Source organism: Geotrypetes seraphini, chromosome 2 (assembly GCF_902459505.1).
Source record: "Geotrypetes seraphini chromosome 2, aGeoSer1.1, whole genome shotgun sequence".
Taxonomy (NCBI): domain Eukaryota; kingdom Metazoa; phylum Chordata; class Amphibia; order Gymnophiona; family Dermophiidae; genus Geotrypetes; species Geotrypetes seraphini.
In genome coordinates this window covers 502,679,260-502,706,887 of record NC_047085.1, presented here as the reverse complement: position 1 = coordinate 502,706,887, position 27,628 = coordinate 502,679,260, and the positions used below count along the sequence as shown (strand labels likewise).

At 45.6% G+C, this 27,628-nt stretch overlaps 1 protein-coding gene across 3 annotated transcripts; it reads left to right on the top strand.

The window, feature by feature from the left end:
- Positions 1-27,628, top strand: LOC117354499 (gastrula zinc finger protein XlCGF52.1-like). Of its 3 annotated transcripts, XM_033932143.1 has the most exons (4): positions 1-106; positions 8,162-8,288; positions 10,374-10,481; positions 25,590-27,628. In XM_033932143.1, exons 1-4 carry the CDS (start codon positions 83-85, stop codon positions 26,981-26,983), a joined length of 1,653 nt encoding a protein of 550 aa, XP_033788034.1. In that variant the 5' UTR covers positions 1-82; the 3' UTR covers positions 26,984-27,628. The 3 variants fall into 3 exon arrangements, with proteins under 3 accessions (XP_033788034.1, XP_033788035.1, XP_033788036.1); XM_033932144.1 differs by lacking the exons at positions 1-106; positions 8,162-8,288; positions 10,374-10,481 and adding an exon at positions 16,721-16,779; XM_033932145.1 differs by lacking the exons at positions 1-106; positions 8,162-8,288; positions 10,374-10,481 and adding an exon at positions 22,970-23,114.

Here is a 27,628-nt window from a genome sequence, read left to right as displayed (position 1 = left end):
CCCAGCAAGAGTGTTGCAGAGGCTGAAGATTCATCCCAGGAAAGAGAGAGCGAACCCTTCCCAACAAAGAGGAGAAAAGATCATGGCTGACGCAGAGCCTGCACAGGTAGGGGGCATCCTTCACTCCAGGGATGAGGCTTATGAGCAGCAGCTCACTGAAGGGGATTACACAAAGACACTTATCAGGCAGAGGCTGCTGTTTATGGTGCTCTGTGTGCATTTATTTATTAATTAACTTATGAAGACACAGCTCAAGCCTTTTCATTATTAACTCAGGATTCAGGTTTATTAAAAATGTCTTATTCCGCCTCCCCAACGTTTCTTTCCTTTTATGGTTCTCTTCTCTATTCTAAAATTATTGAATTGTAGTTCTTCCCTTTTTTTTTTTACCTTGTGTATCCATTAGTTTGTAAGTCTGTTGGTCTAACCCAGTGGTCTCAAACTCGCGGCCCGCCAGGTACTATTTTGAGGCCCTCGGTATGTTTATCATAATCACAAAAGTAAAATAAAACAGTTTCTTGATCATATGTCTCTTTAGCTATAAATGACAATATTATCATTAAGACTTGGCCAAAAGGAAAGATTTATAAACTATGAAGAGTTTTACCTCATGCAAAATTGTCATTTCTTTAATAAGACATTAACTATTTTTTTCTGTGGCCCTCCAAGAACCTCCAAATCCAAAATGTGGCCCTGCAAAGGGTTTGAGTTTCACTGGTCTAACCCATTATTTTAATATGTAAATATCATGTTTAACTGTATGTTTACATTTTTTACCAAAGTTGTATCTCGCTTAGTGAATTTAAATAAGCGATTTATCAGATCAAAAATAAACTTGAAACTTGATCAAATTTCAAAGCGGTTTTACATAGTATATAAAAAGTACGTTAAAAAACAGATTTTAATGCAACAACAAGCATACACACAGACACACAATGACTCACTGGAACAAAAGGTAACTAGGCAGAACTACACTATTTTGGACAGAAATGAACGGGGGGAGGGGAAATACAACCGGAAGGGGTAGCAGGCAAATCATCTGCAAAAGCAAGGCTAGTGGCAGGGTAAAAACTGCCGTAACCCATCCTTAAAAGGACGATCATACATACTCAAGGTAAATTATATTCAGGTATAAGAGGCCTGTCTCTATAATCTGAGGGTTTGGGACAAGTGAGTTATTTATTAGTATTTTGCTCACACATTAGAAACAGGTAGTTATTTCCCTGTCCCCGGAGGGCCTACATAAGAGGGTCCTTTTACTAAGCAGTGATCAAAACATACAAACATGATGGCAGTAACCATTATCTCTTTCTTTCCGAGAGATCCCACGTGCCTATCCCAGGCAGTGCTCCCTCTAAGTGGGCGGGTGTTGTGAGCAAAATTTTTTTCGCTGTGCGTTAGGCGCCAGCAAGTTATGAGCCAACTCGCCCGATTCTCCTCTCGCCGCCCTGCCATCTGCCGTACGCCGTGCGCTGTGACGTGAAACTTGTGCGCTGCGATGTAATATTTTGTGCGCCAGCGCACGCCAGCGCAGCTTAGAGGGAACACTGAATTCCCAGGCCCTTTTGAATTCAGACACAGTCTCTGTCTCCACCACCTCTTCCGGGAGACTGTTCCACGCATCTACCACCCTTTCCATAAAAAAGTATTTCCTCGGATTACTCCGCAGCCTCTCACCTCTTAACTTCATCCTATGCGCTCTCATTGCAGTTTCCTTTCAAATGAAAAAGACTCAACTCATGCGCATTTACATCACGTAGGTATTTAAGCGTCTCTATCATATCTTCCCTCTCCCACCTTTCCTCCAAAGTGTACAGATTGAGATCTTTAATTCTGTCCCCATACACCTTATCACGAAGGCCACACACCATTTTATTAGCCTTCCTCTGGACCGACTCCATCCTTTTTATATCTTTTTGAAGGTGCGGCCTCCAGAATTGTACATAATATTCTAAATGAGGTCTCATCAGTTTTATTCCTCCTTTTTCCGACTGGCCATACCTCTCCCTATGCAACCTAGCATCCTTCTAGCTTTCGCCGTCACCTTTTCAACCTGATAAGCACTAGCATGTGCTTTCTGTGGCTTAAAAGGGTTTACCGGTCCTGCAGTAGCTTCCTAATCTGTGCACCCAAACCATGAACTAAAAATATTTTTACTTTTTCTGGTGAGGGTGGGTTTTTTTATTTTTTATTTTTAACTAATCCGTGTACTACGCTAACTGATTGGCTGGCTCAGGATGAGAGTATGAGTCCTTACCGCCTGCCACGATTCTTTTTGAAAATATGGGACCCCTATATTCAAAATCTTTCCCCCAGAGCACAAAGTATGATTATTAATATTCTACATTGAAGCTTTGGTATACATTCATTGCATCACAGTACCTAGTAATATGTGTCATCTTCTATTCAGGGGGAGGGAAGGGAAGTGGGAAAGGAGAGGGGGAAAAGGGGAAAATCTTCCATTAGTGGGGGGAAGGGAAGTGGGTGAGGGGAGGGGAGTGGGAGGGTATAAGATGTTTTACAATGGGTCATTTGGAAAAATATTTTGAAGGAATAATTAAAATATGTATGAACATATAATAATTGTGAATCTAATTGAAATGAAAATCTGTGTATATTATCTTATATTGTATTTCCTTCAATAAAATGTTATAAATTAAAAAAAAAAAAAAGAATGTTGAGATCGTTACAGGACAATAGGTTGGTTATACCGTCGGTTAAAAGAACAAGATCTAGAGTTTTTTTGTTGTTTAGCGCCACGTTTAAGGAATCAATTGCCAAGGCAGATCCGTTTGGAATTAAATTTTAAATCCTTTAAGAAACTTTTGAAAACGTATTTGTTTAATTTAGCATTTGGACACGAAGTTCCACAGAATGATCATATTTTCTGAAGTACCAGGAGATGATCAAGGATTGACTTGGAGAAACATTAATACAAAATTGTATTTTAAGATCTTTTAAATTTTAGATAGCTCTGCTTCTATATATTGATGGAGTTCTTTTTTATGCTGTATTTTATGCTTTTTTATGCTGTGACTCTGAGCAGGTCACTTAATCCCCCCCCCCCCATTGCCCCAAAATACATTAGGTAGAGTGTGAGCCACTTAGGCCAGTATTTCTCTACTTCTTCAAGCCAAGTACCCTCTAAGCCTAACAAATATCAACCAAGTACCCTCGCCCAAGCTCCATCCCAGACCCCACCCCCATAATAATAATACTAATTGTAATGCAATTTCTTCCATCCATTTTTCATATACACACGCACACAATATAATCTTATTAATACATAATGGTAACCAAAAAATTAAAAAAAAAAACCACACACTTTACGTATGGTTAATTATCATTTATATTCGGGGCTTTTTTTCAAAGAGATCAAGGCAGATGACTTTAAAAATATGCAATCAGTAACAACTATAGAAAAATAGACAAATATAGAGCAAAATATATATACAGCAGATATAAATTCACAAAACTGACACATTTTGATCACTAAATTGAAAATAAAATCAATATACTAAAGATGACATTAAGGTCACCAGAATCACGGATGTACAGTACACTGGGGAATCCCTTTGGGTAAATTTGGCCAGAGGGAAGGACAAATGCCTGTATCTTGGCGTAATATACAGACCCCCAAGACATCAAGATGACCTAGATAAGGAATTAATCGGAGATATAGAGAATATCACCTTGCGGGGTGACACAGTATTGGTAGGTGACTTCAACATGCCTGATGTGGATTGGGTCACGCTTTCCTCTGCTTCCGGCAACAGCAGGAAGCTATTAAACTCTTTGAATGGAGCAAGACTCAGGCAACTGGTATCTGAACCAACAAGGGATCAGGCAATACTGGACCTAGTACTTACCAATGGGGAAAGTATCACAGAGGTCTCGGTGGGTGAAACTTTGGCCTCCAGTGACCACAATATGATATGGTTCAATCTCAGGAAAGGTTTCACGAAATCTACCTCAATGACCAAGGTTCTCAAATTCAAAGACACAAACTTCCAAGACATGGGAGATTTCGTTCACCAGGCGCTACAAAGCCAAGCAGACACCGACAGCGTGGAAGAAATGTGGTCAACTCTGAAAGCCACCATACAGGAAGCAACAAACCGCTATGTTAAATCAGTAAGCAAACGGAGTAGGAACAACAAGCCACAGTGGTTCTCTACGGAGATCTCGGACATCATCAAAGAGAAGAAAAAAAGCATTCATCTCTTACAAACAATCAGGGACACAGGACTCTAGAGTAAAATATCTGGCCAAGTCAAGGGCCGTCAAAGTAGCAGTTAGGGAAGCCAAATTCCTCATGGAGGAGTCTCTAGCAAAGAACATCCAGAAAGGAGATAAATCTTCAGGTATATTAGTGACAGAAATAAGAACTCGGGAGGGATAGTACGTCTCAGAAAACCAGACGGAGACTATGTAGAAACGGACTCGGAAAAAGCCCAACTGTTAAATAAATACTTCTGCTCAGTCTTCACCCGCGAGGCGCCGGGAATCGGCCCTCAGCCACAGACAAGGGTTAAATCAGTTGACCCGTTTAGCAATTTCAAGTTTACACCCAGCAGCATCTATTGCGAGCTGTCAAAAATCAAGGTCAACAAGGCAATGGGGCCTGACAACCTACACCCTAGGGTGCTCAGGGAGTTGGGTGATGTCCTAGCGGAACCGCTATCCGCACTCTTCAATCTCTCCCTTAGTACAGGTAACGTCCCGATGGACTGGAAGACAGCTAACGTCATCCCACTCCACAAGAAAGGCTCCAAGATGGAAATGGCAAATTACAGACCAGTGAGTCTCACATCGATAGTGAGCAAACTAATGGAAACCCTAATCAAACACCAATTGGATAGAATCATGGACGAGGAGAAACTACGGGATCCCCGCCAACATGGATTTACTAAGGGGAGATCCTGCCAATCCAACCTGATCAGCTTCTTTGACTGGGTGACGAGGAAGCTGGATGCTGGTGAGTCCCTGGACATCGTCTACCTGGATTTCAGCAAAGCATTTGATAGCGTTCCACACCGCAGGTTGCTAAGCAAGATGAGTTCTTTAGGTTTGGGCGACACATTGACAAATTGGGTTGGGAACTGGCTTGGAGGTAGGCTTCAAAGGGTAGTGGTGAATGGCACCCCCTCCGAAATGTCAGAGGTGATAAGTGGAGTGCCACAGGGCTCCGTCCTGGGCCCGATCTTGTTCAACATCTACATAAGAGAGTTGACAGAAGGGCTCCGAGGAAGAATAACATTATTGGCCGATGACGCCAAGCTAAGCAATGTAGTGAACAAGAGCACAACAGATAATAATTCTATGGCAGATGATATGATGCATGACCTACTTCTCCTGGAGCACTGGTCTAGGTCCTAGCAACTCAGTTTCAATGCCAAAAAATGCAAAGTCATGCACCTGGGAAGCCGAAATCCATGCAAGATTTACACCCTAAAAGGTGAGATCTTGACAAAAACTGAAGCAGAAAGAGACTTAGGGGTGATTGTCAGGGAAGACATGAAGTCTGCAAATCAAGTTGAGCAAGCTTCATCCAAAGCAAGGCAAATCATAGGTTGCATACGCAGGAGTTTCGTCAGCCGTAAACCTGAAGTCATTATGCCACTGTATAGATCCTTGGTGAGACCACACCTGGAGTACTGTGTGCAATTTTGGAAGCCACATTACCGCAAGGATGTACTGAGACTGGAATCGGTCCAGAGAATGGCCACCAGGATGGTCTCGGGACTCAAGGAGCTCCCATACGAGGAGTGGTTAGGGAAGTTGCAGCTCTACTTACTCGAGGAACGTAGAGAGAGGGGAGATATGATCGAGACATTCAAGTACCTCACAGGTCGCATCGAAGTGGAAGAGGATATCTTCTTTTTCAAGGGTCCCGCGGCAACAAGGGGACATCAGTGGAAAATCAGGGGCGGGAAACTGCACGGTGACACTAGGAAGTTCTTCTTCACCGAAAGGGTGGTTGATCGCTGGAATAGTCTTCCACTTCAGGTTATTGAGGCCAGAAGCGTGCCAGATTTTAAGGCCAAATGGGACAAACATGTGGGATCTATCCGCAAAGATAGATAGGGAGGGTCATTGGAGTGGGCAGACTTGATGGGCCGTGGCCCTTATCTGCCGTCTATTTCTATGTTTCTATTTTTCCTACCTTTGTTGTCTGGTGATTTCATGAATCTCTGGTTGTATTTCCTCCTGACTGTGCATCCAATATTTCTTTCTGTCTCCTGCATGCTTCCTCTCCTCCGGACCTCATTTCCTTCCCCAACCAACATCTCTCTCGCTGTCCCTCCATGAGTCCAACTTTTTTTCCTCTCTCCTCCACCCCTATTGGCAATATTTCTCCCCCCCTCTCTCTCACTGTCCATCTGTCTTGCGAGATCATCTCTCCCACCCCCTCTACTGCCACATCCAACATTTCTCCCTCTCATCCTTCTATTCCCCATGCATCTCTCACTCCTCTCTCTCTTTGCCCAATTTTCCTTTCTTCCTTTTCCCATGTGCACCATCTCTCACTCACACACTCATGCCCATCAATTCTCCCTTTCTGATCCTTCCCTTCTGTGTCCAATGTTCATGCCCCTTCCCTTCCTTCTGTATCGAGTTTGTGCCCCCATCCTGCCTTCCAGCTTTGTCCCAAAATTAAGTTGCACGCTGGGGACCCCTGCCTGTCCGCCCACACTCCCCCCTTCCCCAAAGCCGACATGTCCACAGAAGCTACAGGCACCACTGGAGATCCCTGCCTGCCCCACCCGCCCACACTTCCCTCCTCCCCTGAAGCCGACCTGTCCTCAGAAGCTGCAGGTGACGCCGGGGATCCCTGCCCGCCCACCCCCTGCTGAAGCTGCTGTCGGGGATCCCTCCCTCCCCGCCTGTCTGCCAGCCCGCTGCACCACCCCCCGCCCCCGAAACCGACCCTGTTACTTCGTTGGAGCCGGACCCGCTCCATCCTCCCCCAGCAGCAACTCCATGCAGGGACAGCGTGTGCAGCGATTCACAAACTGCACAAGGCTGGCCCACAAGCCTTCCCTCTGACGTCAATTCTGACGTCGGAGAGAAGGTTCTGGGTCTGCTATGCAGTGTGTGAGTCGCTGCCTGTGTCCCTGCACAGAGTTCTGCTGGGAGAGGAGGGAACCAGTCCAGCTCCAATGAAGTAACAGGGTCGACTTCAGATGGGGGGGGGGGTGCAGCAGGCCGGCAGGGAGGGACCCCGGCAGTGGCTTCAGCAGTGGGTGGGCGGGCAGGGAGGGATACCCGCCGGCGGCCAGGTCGTGTACCCCCAACAAGTGGCCTGCGTACCGAGAAACACTAACTTACCACTGATTAAGTAGTGTACACTTCTCCCTCCGTATCTGCGGATTTGCTTATTCGCGATTTTTCAGCTGCTGACTCTGCCCCCTAATATTCGTCACTGAACCTGGCGTTTCACATTGGGAATCGCTGCTCCCGGTGGTTCATGAAGCAAATCGCAGCTCTTGGCGTTGTACGGAGCAAATCGCAGGTCGGGTTATTCATGGTTTATTATCTTTTTCAGGCCTATTTTACCAAAATAAACGCAAATAACATGCAAAAAGTTATTGGCGGTTTTTCGGTATTCACAGCTATGTTCTGCCCGCATCCCCTGCAAATATATAGAGAGAAGTGTATAAATACTAAAAAATAAATAATAAAAATAAATGAGAGTGATCCTAGCATAAGCTTAAAAGCTGCATTGTCTTTCAACCATTTGCAACTGTGGATATAGGTAAGAAGGGAAGGGGGGATTTCAGACTTCTTCTACAAAGGCAAGTCCCTAAACGGTGGTAGATGTTGGAAGGTTTCAGACTTCACAGGAAATTGTTTTGTATAAGGCAGGGGTAGGGAACTCCGGTCCTCGAGAGCTGTATTCCAGTCGGGTTTTCAGGATTTCCCCAGTGAATATGCATTGAAAGCAGTGCATGCAAATAGATCTCATGCAGATTCATTGGTGAAATCCCGACTGGAATACGGCTCTCGAGGACCGGAGTTCCCTACCCCTGGTATAAGGGTTTGATCCTTAGAAGTAAAATTATGGATGATGCGCAAAAGATCCCTTTTAACTCACCTTGAACTGCTGCTGAAAATCCTAATAAATATGTCGCTGAGTGACTCCCTCTTCCTCTTCCAGGTCCCTGTAACATTTGAGGATGTCGCTGTGTATTTCTGCAAGGACGAGTGGGAGCTGTTAGCAGGATGGCAGAAGGACCTTTACACGGAGACCATGAAGGAGAATTATGAAACTCTGACATCACTGGGTAAAGACGAAGTTCCCTGAAATGCTTCAAAAATCCTGCTCCAGAGTAACGTAATAGATGATAGCAAATAAAGACTTACCCCTTCTTCTACGAAACCGCACTAGAGTTTTTTAGCGCAGAGTGCCACGCTGAATGGCCCGCGCTGCTCCCGATGCTCGTTGAGCTCCTCTGAACGTCGGGAGCAGCGCGGGCCATTCAGCGCGGCTCTGTGCGCTGAAAACCGCTAACGCGGTTTCGTAGAAGAGGGAGTAAATTGGTTCAATCAGCCTTCCCACATGAGAGTCATCCACTGTGGGCAGATGAGTATCTAAACGCAGACATGCAACCCAACATCAACGCTTCCTCGCCCCGCCTTCTTAACCCTTTATCTGTTGTATGGCTTGAACAGATTGTAAGCTCTTTTCAGCAGGGACTGTCTCATACATGCTTAGTGTACACCGCACTTTGTATGTCTAGGAGTACTTTAAAAATGATAAGTAAAAGTATATGGATGTTCTTAACGGAGGAGGATTGCACTGAGGAAAGGGATGTTACCAGTGGTGGGCCTCAAGGTTCTGTTCTAGGGCCTGTTCTTTTTAACATTTTATAAGCATTATTGCTGAAGGGCTGTCAGGTAAGATTTGCCTCTTTGCGGATGATACTAAAATCTGCAACAGAGTAGACATGCCGGATGATGTGAATAACATGAAGAAAGACCTGGCGAAGCTTGAGGAACGGCAGCTAAAATTTTTAATGTTTAAGGGTTCCTTTTACGAAGGCGCGTTAGGACCTTAATGCGTGGAATAGTGTGCACTAAAATGCCCCCGAGCGCTAGCCGCTATCGCCTCCTCTTGAGCCGTAGCCAATAGGAAGAGGAGATGCAAATATTAAGAGCCTTAGCCAATAGGGAGAGGAGGAGATAGTGGATGCTGCAGATGGGCTGACTAGATGGACCATTTGGCCTATATCTGATATCATGTTTCTATAACCATAAAACTCTATGACCTCACAATGCAGGTGTAAAGAGCCTTAGCCTATAGGAAGAGGAGATGCAAATATTAAGAGCCTTAGCCAATAGGGAGAGGAGGAGATAGTGGATGCTGCAGATGGGCTGACTAGATGGACCATTTGGCCTTTATCTGCCATCATGTTTCTATAACCATAAAGCTCTATGACCTCACAATGCAGGTGTAAAGAGCCTTGTCCTATAGGAAGAGGAGATGCAGATGTTAAGAGCCTTAGCCAATAGGGAGAGGAGGAGATAGTGGATGCTGCGGATAGGCAGACTGGATGGGCCATTTGGTCTTTATTTGCCATCATGTTTCTATAACCATAAAGCTCTATGACCTCACAATGCAGGTGTAAAGAGCCTTAGCCTATAGGAAGAGGAGATGCAAATGTTAAGAGTGTTAGCCAATAGGGAGAGGAGGAGATAGTGGATGCTGCGGATGGGCTGACTGGATGGGTCATTTGTCCTTTATTTGCCATCATGTTTCTACTACGGCTTGGGACACTAAATACTCCGGTGCTCAGTGGTGGAGTAACGGAAGGGGGGCGGTCTTCCTCGGGGCACCGACACCCCTTCTCCACTCTGTCCCCCCTTCCTCTGCCATGCGTGCACCCCTTTCTCACCACTGTACTTTTCTAACTTTGGCGCGAGCAGCCACGAACTTGTTGCCTGCGTCGGCTGCGACGCTCTCTCCGACGTCAATCCTGAGACCCGCGCTCAGGAAGTGACGTCGGGAGAAGGCGCCGAAGCCGACGCAAGCAGCAAGTTCGGGGCTGCTCGCGCCAACGTTAAAAAGGTATGTGGGAGGGGTGCAAGCGTGGTAGGGGGAGGTGGGGAAGAGGGGTTAAGGGGGGGTGCCATTCGCCCTCGCTACATCACTGCTGACGCTCATAGAATTCTATGAATACCGGAGCATTTAGCGCTCTGGGCCGCGATAGAAACCTCTACCATGGCTTAGTAAGAGGGGGAGGGGTCAGTTTCCCACCATTTACACTCCAGCTCCCTAAGCTGTACAAATATGAGTATTTTGTTTTTTTAAGAAAGCCCAGTTTTCCTTAATTTAGAACACTGATGCAATTCTTTTTTACTTGAAACAGGCTCTTCTTCTGAGAAACCTTCTCTCATATCAAAGATTGAGCGGCAGGAGGACTTGTGTGTCATAGATCAGCAGGACCCAAGAGAGAAACTGAAAAGTCCTTGGAGAGGTGAGTGGCAATGCAGGTACAAGAGAGAACTCCCAGGCAGCCTGGAGGAACTGCTTCCTCTGTACGAGGAGAAAGGAGAAAGAGGCTGGTTGGGGGCCTTTTGATTGACTGATTGATTTAAAAATGTATACCCCATAGTCTGTTATTGAGAAAGACATGGGGGAAGCCTTCTTGCCCTGTACCAGTAGCATGGATTATCCCAGGATATTCTCAACAGTGGGTGACGTCACCGACGGAGCCCCGCAGCGGACAGCCTCGAAAGCAGACTTGCTTGACGATCTTTGTAAGAGCTTCCTGAGTGCTGCACTGCGCATGCGCGAGTGCCTTCCCGCCCGAGTTAGGGCGCGCGTCTCCTGTGAGGTACCTCAGTTCAAAGTTTTCCGCGGAGCCGAGAAGTCCTCTTCACTTCAGCTCTGCAGCCTTCGTTGCCTTCTCTCACCGCGGCTTTCTTATTTTTGTTAGTCGCTGTGCTCGCGTTTCTTATTGTTTATTTTTTGTAAAAAAAAAAAACCAAAAAAAAAACCTTTTATTTTTTTCATTTTCTTCCGCCAGCGGCCTTTTGGCCTAGGACTGGCCGCTTACCTCGTTCATTACGTCGGCCTTTATTTTTTCTATGTCCCGGCCTCTTACCGGGTTCAAAAAGTGTAGCTAATGCGGCAAGGCCATTTCACTCACCGATCCTCATAATTGGTGTATTGCTTGTCTAGGTCCTGAACATTGCCCCGACGCCTGTTCGCACTGTGCTACCCTTCAACCTCGAGCCCTTTGCAGACGACGTGCCAAGCTTCTTCAACTATTTGCCACTATGGAACCATCTGCTGAGAGGGTCTCGACTTCGGCTTCAGGGATGGCCTCGACTTCCAAGACCTCGGCCTTGACGCCCACATCTGCCTCCATCAAGGCCTCGATCTCGACACATCCGGTCTCGAAGGCCTCGCCAGAAGTTCCTCAGAAGTCTTCCTCAATGGGTAAGTCTCCTGTCTCTCCTTCAGGTACCATTCCTAAGAAGCCTCCAGAGTCTCAGGCATCCCAGGCCGTGTCCACGGTCCTGCCAGCCTCTTCGAGACCTCCAGCTAAGCGTGCCTCCAAGCATCGGGAATACTCATCCTCGAGGTCGCCCTCCTTGGAGCGCACTGCTGTACCTTTGAGACTTGATCCTTTTGTCTCAGTGCCTATGTTCAAGGACATGTTGAAAGCCATTCTGACCACTCAGATTTCCTCGGTCATGGCTCAGCTCCTCCCGGCCTCGACCCTGCTTCCTACGAGCCAGCCTGAGCAGCAGTCTGAGACCCTTGTGGAAGCACCTCGAGACAAACCTCGGAAGTCTCGCCGTTTCTCATCCAGTGACTCTTCACCTACTCCTCGGACACAGTCTCCTCAACCTCGATCGAGGCATCGCTCGAGGCATTTGAGGCATCTCACTTCCAAGCTCAATCAGGAGACTTTTTTACAGCAGAAACCCTCTCCTCCTCCGGATACTGAGTCTTCTATGCCTCGTTTATCAAAGGCTACCGAGACTTCTACTAAATCTACGCATAAGTCTCGCAAGGCTATTACACCGGCTGCTTCTCCTCGCAGTCCATTGAGGTCGAAGACTCCTCCATCGAGACCGACTCCGAGGGAGCCTTCTCCTCCTGCCTCGACCCACTCTGTTCCTCGAACCCTGGGAACTTCATCATTGAGGTATTTGAAGCGCAAGCACTCTTTAACTCCTCCTGTTGCGGGTAGTGGAGCTTCTTCAATCACTGTGCGCCTGGATTCTGAGCCTCCTTCTCAGTATTCCAGAAAGGCTTCTCCTTCCTATTCGGTGGTTCCTAAGTCTCACACTCCTTCTCCTGAAAGTGCCTCGACCTCGAAGTCTGCCTCTTTTGCCAGATTTGTCTTTGACATGGGGAAAGCTCTTCAGCTGGATCTCCACTCTGATTCCAAGTACACTCCTGAATACTTGGCCGACATGGAGCTGCCTCATCCACCCAAGGAGACCTTAAGGCTTCCTATGACTCCAGTATTAAAGCAAACTTTCTTCAGGAATATGGAAACTCCTTATTCCATTACCGCCATTCCATCCAAGATGGAATCCAGGTATCACACAGTACCTTGCAAAGGCTTTGAGAAATCTCAATTGTCCCACCAGTCCTTGGTTGTGGAATCTTCTTTAAAGAAAGCTCAACCATCTAAGCTCTATGCTGAGTTCCCTCCAGGCAGAGAGGGCCGTATCATGGACAAGTTTGGCCGTAGGCTATATAAAAATTCCATGATGGCTAACAGAATTCTAAATTACAACTACACTTTCACTGCTTATTTTAACTATTTACTCAAATTGATGCCTAAGTTCTACCCGGCTCTTGAGGAACAGTGTCTTCCAGAATTCAAACAGATTATCAGAACTCTGTCTCAACTTCGACTCTTCATGCTGCAAGCCACATACGATGCCTTTGAGCTCTCTTCCAGGGTCTCTGCTTTTGCAGTAGTCATGCGTCGCCTAGCTTGGCTTCGCATTGTTGATATTGATCCCAATTTGCAACACCGTCTAGCCAACTTGCCTTGCCAGGGAAATGAACTTTTTGATGATTCTATTGAAGCTGCTACAAAGCGTCTCTCTGAACATGAGCGCTCTTTTGCTTCCTTGATTCGGCCGAAGCCTAAAACTCCTCCTGCTCGGCCATACAAACAACCACCACATCGTTATCCTCAAAAAACGACGCCAGCTTTCTCCAGGCCTCCGTCTAGAAGGCCTCCACAGCAGCAATGACAGCAAAAAGCTCAGACTCCTGCTGCGGCTAAACCAGCTCAGTATTTTTGACATTCCCAGTCTGAGCATACCAACCTCCCTTCATCAGACTTCTCTTCTACCAATAGGAGGTTGTCTTCACTATTTTTATCACTAGTGGGAGATTATCACCTCAGATCTCTGGGTTCTCATCATCCTTCGGGAGGGATATTCATTTCACTTTCTTCAGGTGCCTCCAGATCACCCTCCAAGAGAGTGTCCTTTAAATTTGTCGCAACTTCCCCTTCTTCTTCAGGAAGCTCAGGCTCTTCTTCGCCTTCGAGCTGTCGAGGAAGTTCCCTTAAACCAACGGGACATGGGCTTTTATTCCCGTTATTTTCTAGTCCCAAAGAAGACGGGGGATTTGCGACCCATTCTGGACCTCAGAGCTCTCAACAAATTTCTAGTCAAAGAGAAGTTTTGGATGCTTTCTTTACCAACCTTATATTCCCTGATGGATCAGGCTATGCGCTCTGGATCTCAAAGAGGCTTACACTCATATCCCGATTCATCCAGCCTCTCGCAAATATCTTCGATTCCGAGTGGGGAATCTTCATCTACAATACAGAGTTCTTCCTTTCGGACTCGCCTCATCCCCCAGAGTCTTCACGAAGTGTCTGGTGGTGGTGGCTGCAGCCCTCTATGCCCAGGGTCTTCAAGTTTTTCCATACCTGAATGAATGGCTCATCAAGGCCCCCTCTCAACAAGGGGTTATTGCAGCGACCCAACAGACTATTATGTTCCTCCAATGTCTGGGGTTCAAAGTCAACTTTCCAAAATCCCAGTTGACCTCATCTCAGACTCTTCAGCTCATTGGGGCCACTCTGGACACTGTCCAATTCAGAGTGTTTCTATCTCCACCACGTCAAGATACCCTCATTTGCCTTTGCCATCAAGTGTCTCATCTCACATCAATTTCAGCAAGACAAATAATGGTTCTGCTCGGTCATATGGCTTCTACATTTCACGTGACACCTTGTACCAGACTTCACCTTCGCATACCTCAGTGGACCCTGGCATCTCAGTGGCAACAAGCTACCGATCCACTTTCTCAACAAGTTACAGTAACTCCTTTGTTGAAGCAGTCTCTCCACTGGTGGATGCTCTCTTCCAATCTTTCCAGAGGTTTGCTGTTCCACACTCTCCCTCATCAAAAGGTTCTCACAACAGACTCGTCAACCTACGCATGGGGAGTCCATCTAGACCAGGGATCTCAAAGTCCCTCCTTGAGGGCCGCAATCCAGTCGGGTTTTCAGGATTTCCCCAATGAATATGCATTGAAAGCAGTGCATGCACATAGACCTCATGCAGATTCATTGGGGAAATCCTGAAAACCCGACTGGATTGCGGCCCTCAAGGAGGGACTTTGAGACCCCTGGTTCCCAAGGTCATTGGTCTCCTGCGGACCGTCTTTGTCACATCAATCTGTTGGAACTCAGAGCGATTTTCATGCTCTCAAAGCTTTTCAACACCTCCTTCATGACCAGGTAGTCCTTGTCTGGACGGACAACCAAGTCGCCATGTACCATGTCAACAAACAGGGAGGTACGGGATCTCACTCCCTTTGTCAAGAAGCTCTGAAGCTGTGGGATTGGGCAATCCATCACAACATCTTTCTCAGAGCTGTCTACATTCAAGGTCAGCACAACTGTCTGGCGGACAAATTGAGTCATCTTGTGCAACCACACGAATGGACACTCAATTCCTCGCCTCTACATCAGGTGTTTGCTCGCTGGGGGACCCCTCAAATAGACGTCTTTGCCTTACCCCTCAACAACAAGCTGCCTCAGTTCTGCTCTCGAATATACTCTCCCCAGTGTCTCGAGGCAGATGCTTTCCTCCTGGATTGGACGGGCCAGTTTCTCTATGCCTTCCCTCCATTCCCTCTGATTCTCAAGACTCTTGTCAAACTCAAGACAGAACATGCCACCATGATTCTGATAGCTCCTCGGTGGCCCAGACAACCATGATACTCCCTTCTACTTCAACTCAGCTGTTTCTACCAGTTTTTCCCTTTCTGCTTACTCAGAGTCAAGGATCCTTACTTCATCCCAACCTGCAGTCTCTACACTTAACAGCTTGGTATCTTTCAACCTAACAGACTCTCTACAGTTCTCTCAGTCTGTACAGGATATTTTGGTAGCTTCCAGAAAGCCGTCCACTAGGCAGTGTTATGGCCAGAAATGGACTAGATTTTCTGCTTGGTGTTCCACTCACCATATGGAGCCAATGTCTACCTCCTTGGCTTCTGTTTTGGATTATTTACTTCACTTATCATAGTCTGGACTCCAGTCTACATCTATCCAAGTCCATCTCTGTGCGATTGCTGCTTTTCATCAGCCTCTTGTTGGGAAACCTCTGTCTGCACACCCTGTGTATCCCGCACACCCTGTGGTATCCCGCTTTATGAAAGGACTTTTTAATCTTCATCCACCGCTCAAACCACCTCCAGTGGTCTGGGATCTCAATGTTGTCCTGGCTCAATTGATGAAGCCTCCGTTTGAACCAATTGATAAGGCTCATCTCAAATACCTTACTTGGAAAGTAGTTTTTCTGATTGCCCTCACGTCTACTCGAAGAGTCAGTGAGTTACAAGCTTTGGTTGCGGCTCTACCTTTCACAGTTTTCCACCATGACAAAGTGGTCCTCCGTACTCATCCAAAATTCTTACCTAAAGTTGTGTCAGAATTTCACATCAATCAATCTATTGTTCTTCCAGTATTTTTTCCAAAGCCTCATTCTCACCCTGGAGAAGTGGCTCTCCATAATTTTGACTGCAAGTGTAACTTGGCTTTCTACTTGCAACACACTCAACCTCATAAAACAGCCCCACAACTTTTTATCTCCTTCGAACCAAGTAAGTTGGGGCATCCTGTCTCGAAGTGAACCATCTCCAACTGGATGGCTGCTTGCATCTCTTTCTGCTATGCTCAGGCTGGTCTCCCTCTGCAGGGTCGAGTCACAGGCCACAGAGTTCGAGCAATGGCGGCATCTGTAGCTTTCCTCAGATCAACTCCTATTGAGGAAATCTGCAAGGCTGCCACTAGGTCCTCAGTTCATACATTCACCTCTCATTACTGTCTGGATACTTTCTCCAGAAGGGATGGCCATTTTGGCCAATCTGTTTTGTAAAATCTCTTTTCTTAACTTGCCAACTCTCCCGCCATCCCAGTATGCTTAGCTTGGAGGTCACCCACTGTTGAGAATATGCTGCCTGCTTGTCCTGGGATAAAGCACAGTTACTTACCGTAACAGTTGTTATCCAGGGACAGCAGGCAGATCTTCTCACAACCCACTCTCCTCCCCTGGTTGGCTTCTTTGCTAGGTATCTGAACTGAGTTCCTCACAGGAGACGCGCACCCTAACTCGGGCGGGAAAGCACTAGCGCATGCGCAGTGTATCACTCGGAAGCTCTTACAAAGATCTTCAAGCAAGTCTGCTTTTGAGGCTGTCCGCTGCGGGGCTCTGTCGGTGATGTCACCCACTGTTGAGAATATCTGCCTGCTGCCCTGGATAACAACTGTTACGGTAAGTAAGTGCTATATTGCTACTCCTTGGGTTTTGGCCAGGTACTAGTGGCCACCATGAGAATAGGCTACTGGGCTTGATGGACCATTGGTCTGACCCAGTATGACTATTATTATGTGTGCCAAGTATAAGTCAATGAAGCCATTGTAACATCACTGCTGAGATTGGCTCTAAGGCACTGTGGAATGAGGCATTATGACATCACAATCTCAGCTCTGGAATGTTGCTCTCATTGGGATTCTTGAATCTTGCTATTCTTTGAGATGCTGGAATGTTGCTACGCCTTGGGTTTTGGCCAGTTACTAGTGACCTGGAATAGCCAAAATGAAATCGGGCTACTGGGCTTGATGAACCATTGGTCTGACCCAGTATGACTATTCTTATATTCTTACGTGAGCCAAGTATAAGTCAATGAAGCCATTGTAACATCACTGCTGAGGTTGGCTCTAAGGCACTGTGGAATGACACATTATGACATCACAATCCCAGCTCTGAAATGTTGCTCTCATTGGGGTTCCGGAATCTTGCTATTCTTTGAGATGCTGGAATGTTGCTACTCCTTGGGTTTGGCCAGGTACTAGTGACCTGGATTGGCCATCATGAGAACAGGCTACTGGGCTTGATGGACTATTTGTCTGACCCAGTAAGGCTATTCTTATGTTCTTACATGAGCCAAGTTTAGGACAATTAAGCCATTGTGACATCACTGATGAGGATGGCTCTAAGGCACTGTGGAATGAGGCATTATGACATCACAATCTCAGCTCTGCAATGTTGCTCTCATTGGGGTTCCAGAATCTTGCTATTCTTTGAGATGCTGGAATGTTGCTACTCTTTGGGTTTTGGCCAGGTACTAGTGACCTGGATTGGCCACCATGAGAACGGGCTACTGGGCTTGATGGACCAAGGCTGTTCTTATGCTCTTGCGTGTGCCAAGTATAGGACAATTAAGCCATTGTAACATCACTGATGAGGTTGGCTCTGAGGCACAGGAGATAAATTTGCATAGAATGGAAACAGTAACATGCAAATCTGTCTCATGCGGATTCATTGCAGGTATCCTGAAAAACCGGTTGGCTGAAAGTTATTCAAGGACTGGGTTGAGAAACACTGCTCTAGAAGTAGTCTACGTGTTCATTTGCTTATAATGTTGGTTTCAGCTTCCAATAGACTTCATAATGCCAGAGCTAGAAACATGCATTATATTCATATTAAAACTCAATTGTTTTGTTTCTGTGCAACAGGTATACGGAGTCACTCAATTTAACCATAAGGACAAAAAAAAAAGACCTCAGTTTGATAGATCCAGAATCTTGTTTCCATACTTCGAGCATTAGTATATACTGCTTTCCAGACATTGCCCCCTTTGCCCATCTCTGTAGAGCAGTGGACTCAAACTCGCGGCCCGCCAGGTACTATTTTGAGGCCCTCCGTATGTTACCGTTGTTCTGGAACGTTGCCCGCCTCACTCCTGTAACCTCACGCAAGCGCGAATGTGAGGTGGCGTGGAGAGGACAATTGTGTACAGACGCGGGAAAGCGCTTGCGTGAGGCTACAGCAGTGAGGCGGGCAACGTTCCAGAACGTAAGGTAGCCATTGGAGGCAGTGCAGCTGGTGCGTGTGCACGTCGTCGCGTGAACTCTCGCGAAATTCGGCACCTCTCCTGGCGGTGACTGCTTGATGTAAGATGGCGGTTGTGTCCGGTGCTAGAGGAGGTGAGAGCTGAAGGCGGTTGCGGACGTGACCACTGGACATTTAAGGCACAAGTCGGATATTGATTCTCCCCCTCTACAAAAAAGCCTAGAGGACTACAACAAAATCTTGTCTCTTGCAGTTGATACTTTAGAATCTAAATGACAATTTTGCATGAGGTAAAACTCTTTATAGTTTATAAATCTTTCCTTAATTACTTCTGATAATTTCAGCAGTGCAACATGCGGAAAGTGAAAAACTATCTAAACTTCACTTTCCGCATGTTGCACTGCTTTCAGCTGTGTATAGCTGAAATTATCAGAAGCAATTAAGGAAAGATTTATAAAGTACTAGTCTTATAGCCCGTTATATTAGAAACATAGAAATAGACGGCAGATAAGGGCCCACGGCCCATCTAGTCTGCCCACCTTAATGTCCCTCCCCTACCTTTGCCCTGTGAATAGATCCCACGTGCCGATCCCATTTGGCCTTAAAATCAGGCACGCTGCTGGCCTCAATCACCTGTAGTGGAAGACTATTCCAGCGATCAACCACTCTTTCGGTGAAAAAGAATTTCCTGGTGTCACCTCGTAGTTTCCCGCCCCTGATTTTCCACGGATGCCCTCTTGTTGCCGTGGGACCCTTGAAAAAGAAGATATCTTCCTCCGCCTCGATGCGGCCCATAAGATACTTGAACGTCTCGATCATGTCCCCCCTCTCTCTGCGCTCCTCGAGCGAGTATAGCTGTAATTTGTCAAGCCGTTTTTCGTATGGTAGATCCTTATATTAACGGGTGTTAGAATATATGTGTGTGTCTGTCTTTATTTCTTTCTCTCTCTCTCCTTAGCCTGTTTCTGTATTTCTGTCTTTTTTTTTTCCTCGGCTGTCCACCACCACCCCTTGCCTGCTCCCCACGCAGCCATAGGGAAACAGTGATTCCCAAAAAGTCACCAAAAGATATCCACCTAAATTTCTGCACACTCCCCCATCTACTAAAACAAAATGGAACCATAATCCAAAGTGTCAGGTCAAAAGCGTGCCGGGACAAAGGCGTGCCCAGACAATTGAGCACAGCGCAGAGGCGCACGCCACAGAAAAGTACTGTTTTTACGGCTCCGACGGGGGGGGGGCATGGGGGGGAACCCCCCCCCTTTACTTAATAGAGATCGCGCCGCGGTGTGGGGGGTTGTAACCCCCCACATTTTACTGAAAACTTCACTTTTTCCCTGTTTTTAGGGAAAAAGTTAAGTTTACAGTAAAATGTGGAGGGTTACAACCCCCCCACAACGCCGGCGCGATCTCTATTAAGTAAACTGGGGGGGGGGCTCCCCAACAAAACCCCCCATCGGAGCCCCTAAAAACTTTAATTTTCTTTGGCGCGCTCCTCCATCTTGCGCTCAGTTGTCGGCGCGTGCCTTTGTCTTTCGCGGGGTTGTCTATGAACCCAATCCATTCATCTTGAGTCAGTTTCAAAATCAGAATGCTGCCTGCACTGAACTGTGAGCAAAAAAAAAAAAAAAAAAAATGAATGAATCAGGCAATGCGACATGAGCAGCAAAAGATGTTTTTGCTGAGTGAGTTATTCACTATTAATGGCAAAATTCACTGCAGATCTTTGCACAACAACAAAAATAAATTCCAAAAGACAATAGTGGAAAAAGTGTTTAATTGTAACTGATTTGGTACTAAATTCTAAGATAGTTTCTTATCAAACTTTCTGTAGCCCTGATAACCAGAAGCTTACTTTTCATCCAAGCCATGCTTTTGGCCTTCGTACAGTTTCAAGACTGACACTGCCACCCACCCCCCCTTCCCGCGGTCCCGACTACGAACCTGGTGATTCCAGCAGCATGTGCAGCAGTCTTCACACGCTGCTTCGGGCCCTTCTACTGCCCTGATTTACTCTGGCACATCCCTGATGACATCATCAGAGACGCGGCAGAGCAAATCAGGGCAGTAGAAGGGCCAAGTTGTGAAGACTGCTGCACACGCAGCTGGAATCACCAGGTTCGTAGTCGGGACCGCAGGAAGGGAAAGGGGGGGGGCGGCAAAGGACTCCGCAGCCACTGACATCCGCCGCGGCCTTCAGCCGCCGACAGCTGCGGCGGCCTACATCACCTCGGGGGAGGGGGGATTCTCGCGCATGCGCACTCCTACCTGCGGTGCCCTACAGCGCACAGAAAACGGGCGCACGCAGGTGGGAGTGCGCATGCGCGCTTAGGGCTTTATTATATTAGATAACGAGTTTTACCTCATGCAAAGTTGTCATTTCTTTAATAAGACAGTAACTATTTTTTTTTCTGCGGCCCTTCAAGTACCTACAAATCCTAAATGTGGCCCTGCAAAGGGTTTGAGTTTGAGACCGCTGGTGTAGAGGTATTCACTAATTTACATACCTGAGGGCTTATACTTACTCTGGGGCTGCCCCATCACTTCTAGCTTAAAACCCTCTTCAGTAGTTTTAGCCAGCCTGCCGCTGAAGACATTTTCCCCCTTCTTTGATAGATGTATACCATACCTGCTCAGCAGCTTTTGGAAAACCATCCCATGGTCCAGGAAGCCATAACACTCTCAAAGACACCATCCAAGTAGCCACACATTCATCTAAGAACATAAGAAGTTGCCTCCACCGGGATCAGACCAGAGGTCCATCGCGCCCAGCGGTCCGCACCCGCGGCGGCCCATCAGGTCCATGACCTGTCAAGTGTTCCCTGCCCTAAAAAAACTATCCTTACTTCTATCCGTATCCCTCAATCCCCTTATCCTTCAGGAATTTATCCAAACCTTCTTTGAATCCCTGTAGTGTCTTCTGCCCTACCACAACCTCCGGGAGTGCGTTCCATGTGTCCACCACTCTTTGGGTGAAGAAGAACTTCCTGGCATTGGTTCTCCTGGATGTTTGCTTCTCTGACCTGGCCCTTACCCTCGACAGGGAGTATGGACAAGAATACCACCCGTCTGCTTCACTTTCTCTCCCAGAGCCACAAAGTCACTTTTGATACATTCGCAGGGGTACCTGGCAGCATCGTTAGTGCCAAGTTGGATGAGCAGCATCGGATAATAGTCATCAGGCTTGATGAGTCTTGGCAATCTCTCCGTAACGTCTTGGATTTTGGCACCAGGCAGACAGCGTACCTCCTGGGAAATCATGTCTGATGGATGCTTCTGTACCCTTCAGAAGGGCATCGCCAACCGCATCCTAGTGGTCACGGATCCAGCAATTTTAGGGATTTCATGCTTTGGTTCTTCCTCTCCTTGGGACGCTCTCATCTCTTCCACTTCCAGGACAGCATACCGGTTCTTCAGTTCAAGGGTGGGGAGAGTCACAGTGCCAATCTTACCTATCTTTTTTTTTTTTAATATAGTTATTTTTATTAAATTTTTGTTGTTACAGAAAGCAACCCAAAAAGAAAATACAACAGATTCACAAAACAGCAAACAATACAGCTAATTACCAAAGAACTTCACATAAGGATACATTGTGAATCTCCCTCACCCAACCTCCCCAACTGAGCAGAACCCACCCCTCCAACTTCCCCCTACAGCAATAAGCAGCAAACAAACACAGGTTCTCAGGCCTAATTAATCTAGGACAAGGGAAAACACCCAACAGAGCTTTATAGCCAGTGACACTCAAGTAGACTCTTTCCAGGTCAAGTAGGAATCGCACACCTTATGATAAAAGGTCATAGTGTGACAGCGAATTGCTGTCAATTTAGACATAAGCTGTAGGGAGTCCAAACGAACCTGTATCCTGCAGAGACCCGGGACACTCCTATGTTTCCAATGGGCTGCAATTTCCAGGCACGCTGCTGTGAACAAATGCAGAATTCATGGAGAGTGATCAAAATAAAGTTTATAAAAATACTCAGAGATGTGGAACTCTGTAAGGAAGGCTTGAATACCTCCCTTGGGCGAAGAGTTCACCTTCCAGTCATTGTTGTTTTATAAAAACTTTGATCACTAACTCCACAGAATATTGCTTGATTCAGTCTCAAAAAACACTGAAATAACACTTAGCTTAAGCAGGACCCCCCAAGTGTTATTTCAGCACATAGTACAACACACAGTGACTCTCAAATACGTTAAAAATCTTTATTATGAAAGTTTTTTGAGACTGAATCAAGCAATATTCTGTGGAGCTAGTGATCAAAGTTTTTATAAAACAACAATGACTGGAAGGTGAACTCTTCGCCCAAGGGAGGTATTCAAGCCTTCCTTACAGAGTTCCACATCTCTGAGTATTTTTATAAACTTTATTTTGATCACTCTCCATGAATTTTGTTACCAATGTGGGTCAGTTGAATGATTTGATATCATAGCCTATTTCTGACCTCAGGTCTGTAATTATTATCCCTGAATCTTACAGCAAATTTATATGTGAACAAATGCAGAGCAAAAATATGCATTGCTTTGGAAAAACCCGGAATCGGGGCCTTTAATAGGCAGCAGGCCATCAATAAGGGACCGTGTTTTCTCTCAGTGGCAACCAGGAACTGGCCCACGGCTTGCCAATAGCCTTTCAAACCAGGACAACTCCACCACACATGGCAAAAGTCACCTCGAAGCCCACATCCACGCCAACAAAGTGCAGATCCCGAAGGATAAATCTGATGAAGCTTGACTGGGGTGTAATACCAACGGTAATAAGAGTTCAATCTTACCCATCTTGCAGTGTTCCGTAATCTGTCTTCCCTCACCATAGAGAAAAGAAAGAACAGAAAAATTCCTACCAAAGCTGAAGAACCAAAAAAGCTCTGCCTTGGGGTGGGCAGAAGGGAATTAACCTCAAGGGTCTTCCCCCGGTGTCTAGTTTTAGGTGCTCGATCTCCTTTTTAAATGTTGATGACAGCAGCCTGGTTCCACCCTGGTTAAGGTGGAGCCCATCTGTGCAGAATAGGTTCCCTCTTTCTCAGAAGGTCGCCTAGTTCCTAACAAATCTAAAACCTTCCTCCCTGCACCATCATCTCATCCACCCATTGAGACTCCAGAGCTCTGCCTGTCTGTTGGGTCCTGTGCATGAAACAGGGAGCACTTCTGAAATTGCGACCCTGGAGGTTCTGGATTTTAACTTCCTACCTAAGAGCCTAAATTTGGCTTCCAGAACCTCCCTACCACATTTCCCTATGTCATTGGTACCCACATATATCAAGACAGCAAGCTCTTCCCCAGCACTATCTAAAATCATATCTAAGTGATGCATGAGGTCTGCCACCTTCGCACCAGGCAGGCAAGTGACCATGTGATCCTCACATCCACCAGCCACCCAGCTATCTACATGCCAAATGATTGAATCTTCCACTATAGAACATAAGAAGTGCCTCTGCTGGGTCAGACCAGAGGTCCATTGTGACCAGCAGTCCGCTTGCGCGGCGGCCCAAAAGGTCCAGGACCTGTGTAGTAGTTTTCTATCTATACCCCTCTATCCCCTTTTCCTTCAGAAAATTGTCCAATCCCTTCTTAAACCCTAATACCGTACTCTGTCCTTCACGCCCTCTGGAAACACATTCCAGGTGTCCACCACCCATTGGGTGAAGAAAAACTTCCTAGCATTGGTTTTGAATCTGTCCCCTTTCAACTTTTCTGAATGCCCTCTCGTTTTTGTAGTTTTTGAAAGTTTGAAGAATCTGACCCTCCATACTTTCTCTATGCCCTTCATGATCTTGTAAGTCTATCATATCCCCTCTAATTCTCCTCTTCTCCAGAGAAAAGAGCCCCAGTTTCTCCAGTCTCTCAGTGTATGAAAGGTTTTCCATACCTTTTATCAAACGCGTCGCTCTCCTCTGAACCCTCTTGAATAACGCCATATCCTTCTTAAGGTACGGCGACCAATATTGGACACAGTATTCCAGATGCTGACGCACCATCGCCCGATACAACGGCAGGATAACTTCTTTCATTCTGGTTGTAATACCCTTCTTGATTATACCTAGCATTCTATTCGCTCTCTTAGCGGCCGCTGTGCACTGTGCCCTCGGCTTCATTGTTTTGTCCACAATTACCCCCAAGTCCCTTTCTTGGGTACTTTCACTTAATAACATCCCTCCCATCGTATATCTGTACCTCGGGTTTCTGTTTCCTACATGCAATACTTTACATTTCTCTACATTGAACTTCATCTACCATCTCGTCGCCTACTCCCCTAGTTTGTTCAGCCATCCTAATCCTTCCATCCTGGGCAGAAGCCCCTGTAGACACATCCTCGGTACGAGAGGAAATTGCATCCCTTGGTAGGCAGGTCCTGGCTACAGGATTACTTCCTACTTCAGCAGTTTTTTGCTGTCTTTTAAGAAGACCTCCCTCCAAGACAGCACAGAAACTGCCAGACTGGAGGTGGGACTTCTCTCAAATGTCCCTATAGATCTCCTTTATGTAGCTGTCTGTCTCTCTCAGCTCCTCCATCTGCTACTCTAGCCTCAATAGATTGGACCCATTCCCTGAGTGCTAGGAGCTCTTTGCACCAAAAACACAAACATGACCTCTCACCAACTGGGAGATATTCAAACATGTGACAGTGCAAAAGACTGGATAGCCCCTATATCACTGCTGGACTGCTGCCTGATTCCTAAAATCCCTCTTCCACAAAAAAAAGAGCTTAAAACATTTAAAGAGATGCACATTTTTTATTTATTTATAAATTTAATACATTTACAATATCAAATGATATCAAAGAAAAAGGTTTCTTACACAAAATCTTACAACACTTCTATAGTACATAACAATCCTTTTCAAGCCCACTATATTGGGGAGACACACTTGCATTTTATAACATAATTTTAAAAGGAAAACAAAGAAATGCTGCCTGATTCCTAAAATCCCTCTTCCACAAAAAAAGAGCAAAAAACATTTAAACAGATGCACATTTAAACAGAAAGTTACATTTATATAAGGTAACCTCCCCCCCAAGCAAATTTATGAAATGTACCACAGAATGAAAACAAAAATCTTCTGTTGAATTTGCAAACTGTTGCCACAGACTACAGAGGTCTTTTCCTACTTTTCTAATTGAATAAGTGCTTTATAGTAGTTTATTGAGAGGAACTAATTTGGAAGTTTGTGTTGTGCAATTGGTGGTTCCCATATTCTCTATTGATTTGTTGCACTTTTTTCTTAACCAGGAGGTTGTGAGATCAATTGTGTAGAGAAGAAACTTCATAATGGATGTTTTGAAAATCCAGAAACCAGCACGATGTTTCCAGAGAAAAAGGGAAGCCTCAAGAGAAAGAAGCAGTTTACATGTCCAAGTTGTGGTAAAAGCTTTAATTCTAAATCATTTATGGATGTACATGTGAATATCCACCAAACAATCTATAGCAGAAAGAAATCTTTGACGTATACTAAGTGGGCTAAAAGATTCACTAAGGTGTCAAGTTTGAAGAGACACCAGATGATCCACAAGGGACAGAAACCTTTTCAATGTACTGGATGTAATAAAAGTTTCACTCACTTTTCAAGTCTGAAAACCCACCAAATGATCCACCGTGGTCAGAAACCTTTTAAATGTTCTGAGTGTAACAAAAGTTTCACGCGACTGTCAAATCTTAAAATACACCAGATGATTCATGGTATAAAGAAACCATTTCCATGTATTGAATGTAATACAAGTTTTACTGACCAGTCAACTCTGAAAAAACATCAAAAGATCCACAGCAGACAGAAATCTTTTACGTGTACTGTGTGTAACAAAAGTTTTGCCTGGCTGTCAAATCTTAAAAGACATCAAATGATTCATGGCGGAAAGAAACCATTTACATGTATTGAATGTAATAAAAGTTTTACTCAATCATCACATCTGAAAAGACACCAAATGATCCACAGCGGTCAGAAACCTTTTACATGTGCTGAATGTAATAAAAGTTTTACTCGGTCATTACATCTGAAAACACACCAAATGATCCACAGCGGACAGAAACCTTTTACGTGTATTGAATGTAATAAAAGTTTTACTGTCCCATCAAGTCTGAAAAAACATCAAAGGATCCACAATGGACAGAAACCCTTTATATGTACCGAGTGTAATAAAAATTTCACCTGGCTGTCAGATCTTAAAATACACCAAATGATCCACAGCGGAGAAAAACCTTTTATATGTATTGAATGTAATAAATGTTTTACTCGATCATTAAATCTGAAAAGACACCAAATGATCCATAGCGGACATAAACCTTTCACGTGTACTGACTGTAATAAAAGTTTTTCTTACTTATTAAATCTGAAAAGACATCAAATGATCCACAGCGGAGAAAAACCTTATATATGTATTGAATGTAATAAAAGGTTCACTCAGTCATCAGATCTTAAAAAGCACTATATGATCCACAGTGGAGTGAAGCCTTTTACATGTACTGACTGCAATAAAAGTTTCAAACAGTCGTCCCATCTCAGAGTACACCAAAGGATTCACAGTGATCCGAACCCTTTTATGTGTACTGAATGTAATAAAAGTTTCACTCGGAAATCAGATCTTAAAAGGCACAATATGATCCATAGCAGAAAGATTAGCTACGATTAAGTAGACTGCTGCAAACAATACACATTTTCAAAATAATATACTACTCCCTTGAATTAACAATAGAAGCGTAGGTACCAAGTGATTATTATGCTATTCGAGGAGAGAGAGAGAAAATCTTCAAGTAACAAGCAAGACAGTCAGAGACCAAGAAATGTGGCAAAAAGATATCTATGTGGCAACAAAAAGCTGGAACAACCTCCCCGTGGACACAAGATCAGAAACCAATTACCTGAACTCCAGAAGAAAACTGAAAACATCCTCTACAGTAACCATCTCCCAACAAGATGACCCTTTAGACCAGGGGTGTCCAACCTTTTGGCTTCCCTGGGCCACATTGGCCGAAAAAAAATGTTCTGGGGCCGCACAAACGTGCAAATGCAGCAAGACAGAGGAGAGAGCCAGCAAGACAGTAAACACCCGGGGGCAGCAGAGGAAAAAACGGCATTGCCCTTGATCAAGGCCACACAAAATACTTCACGGGGCCGCAGGTTGGACACCCCTGCTTTAGACTACCAAGGGTTCCAGGCCTTGATTTTCACAATCCTACCTCTCAGCCCTCCTGCATGCCCCCCGCTTGCCTCGTCTCCTCTTGTTTGTAAAATGTTACGTTGACTACTTCAGTAAATTCTTGTTTGTAAAATGGTA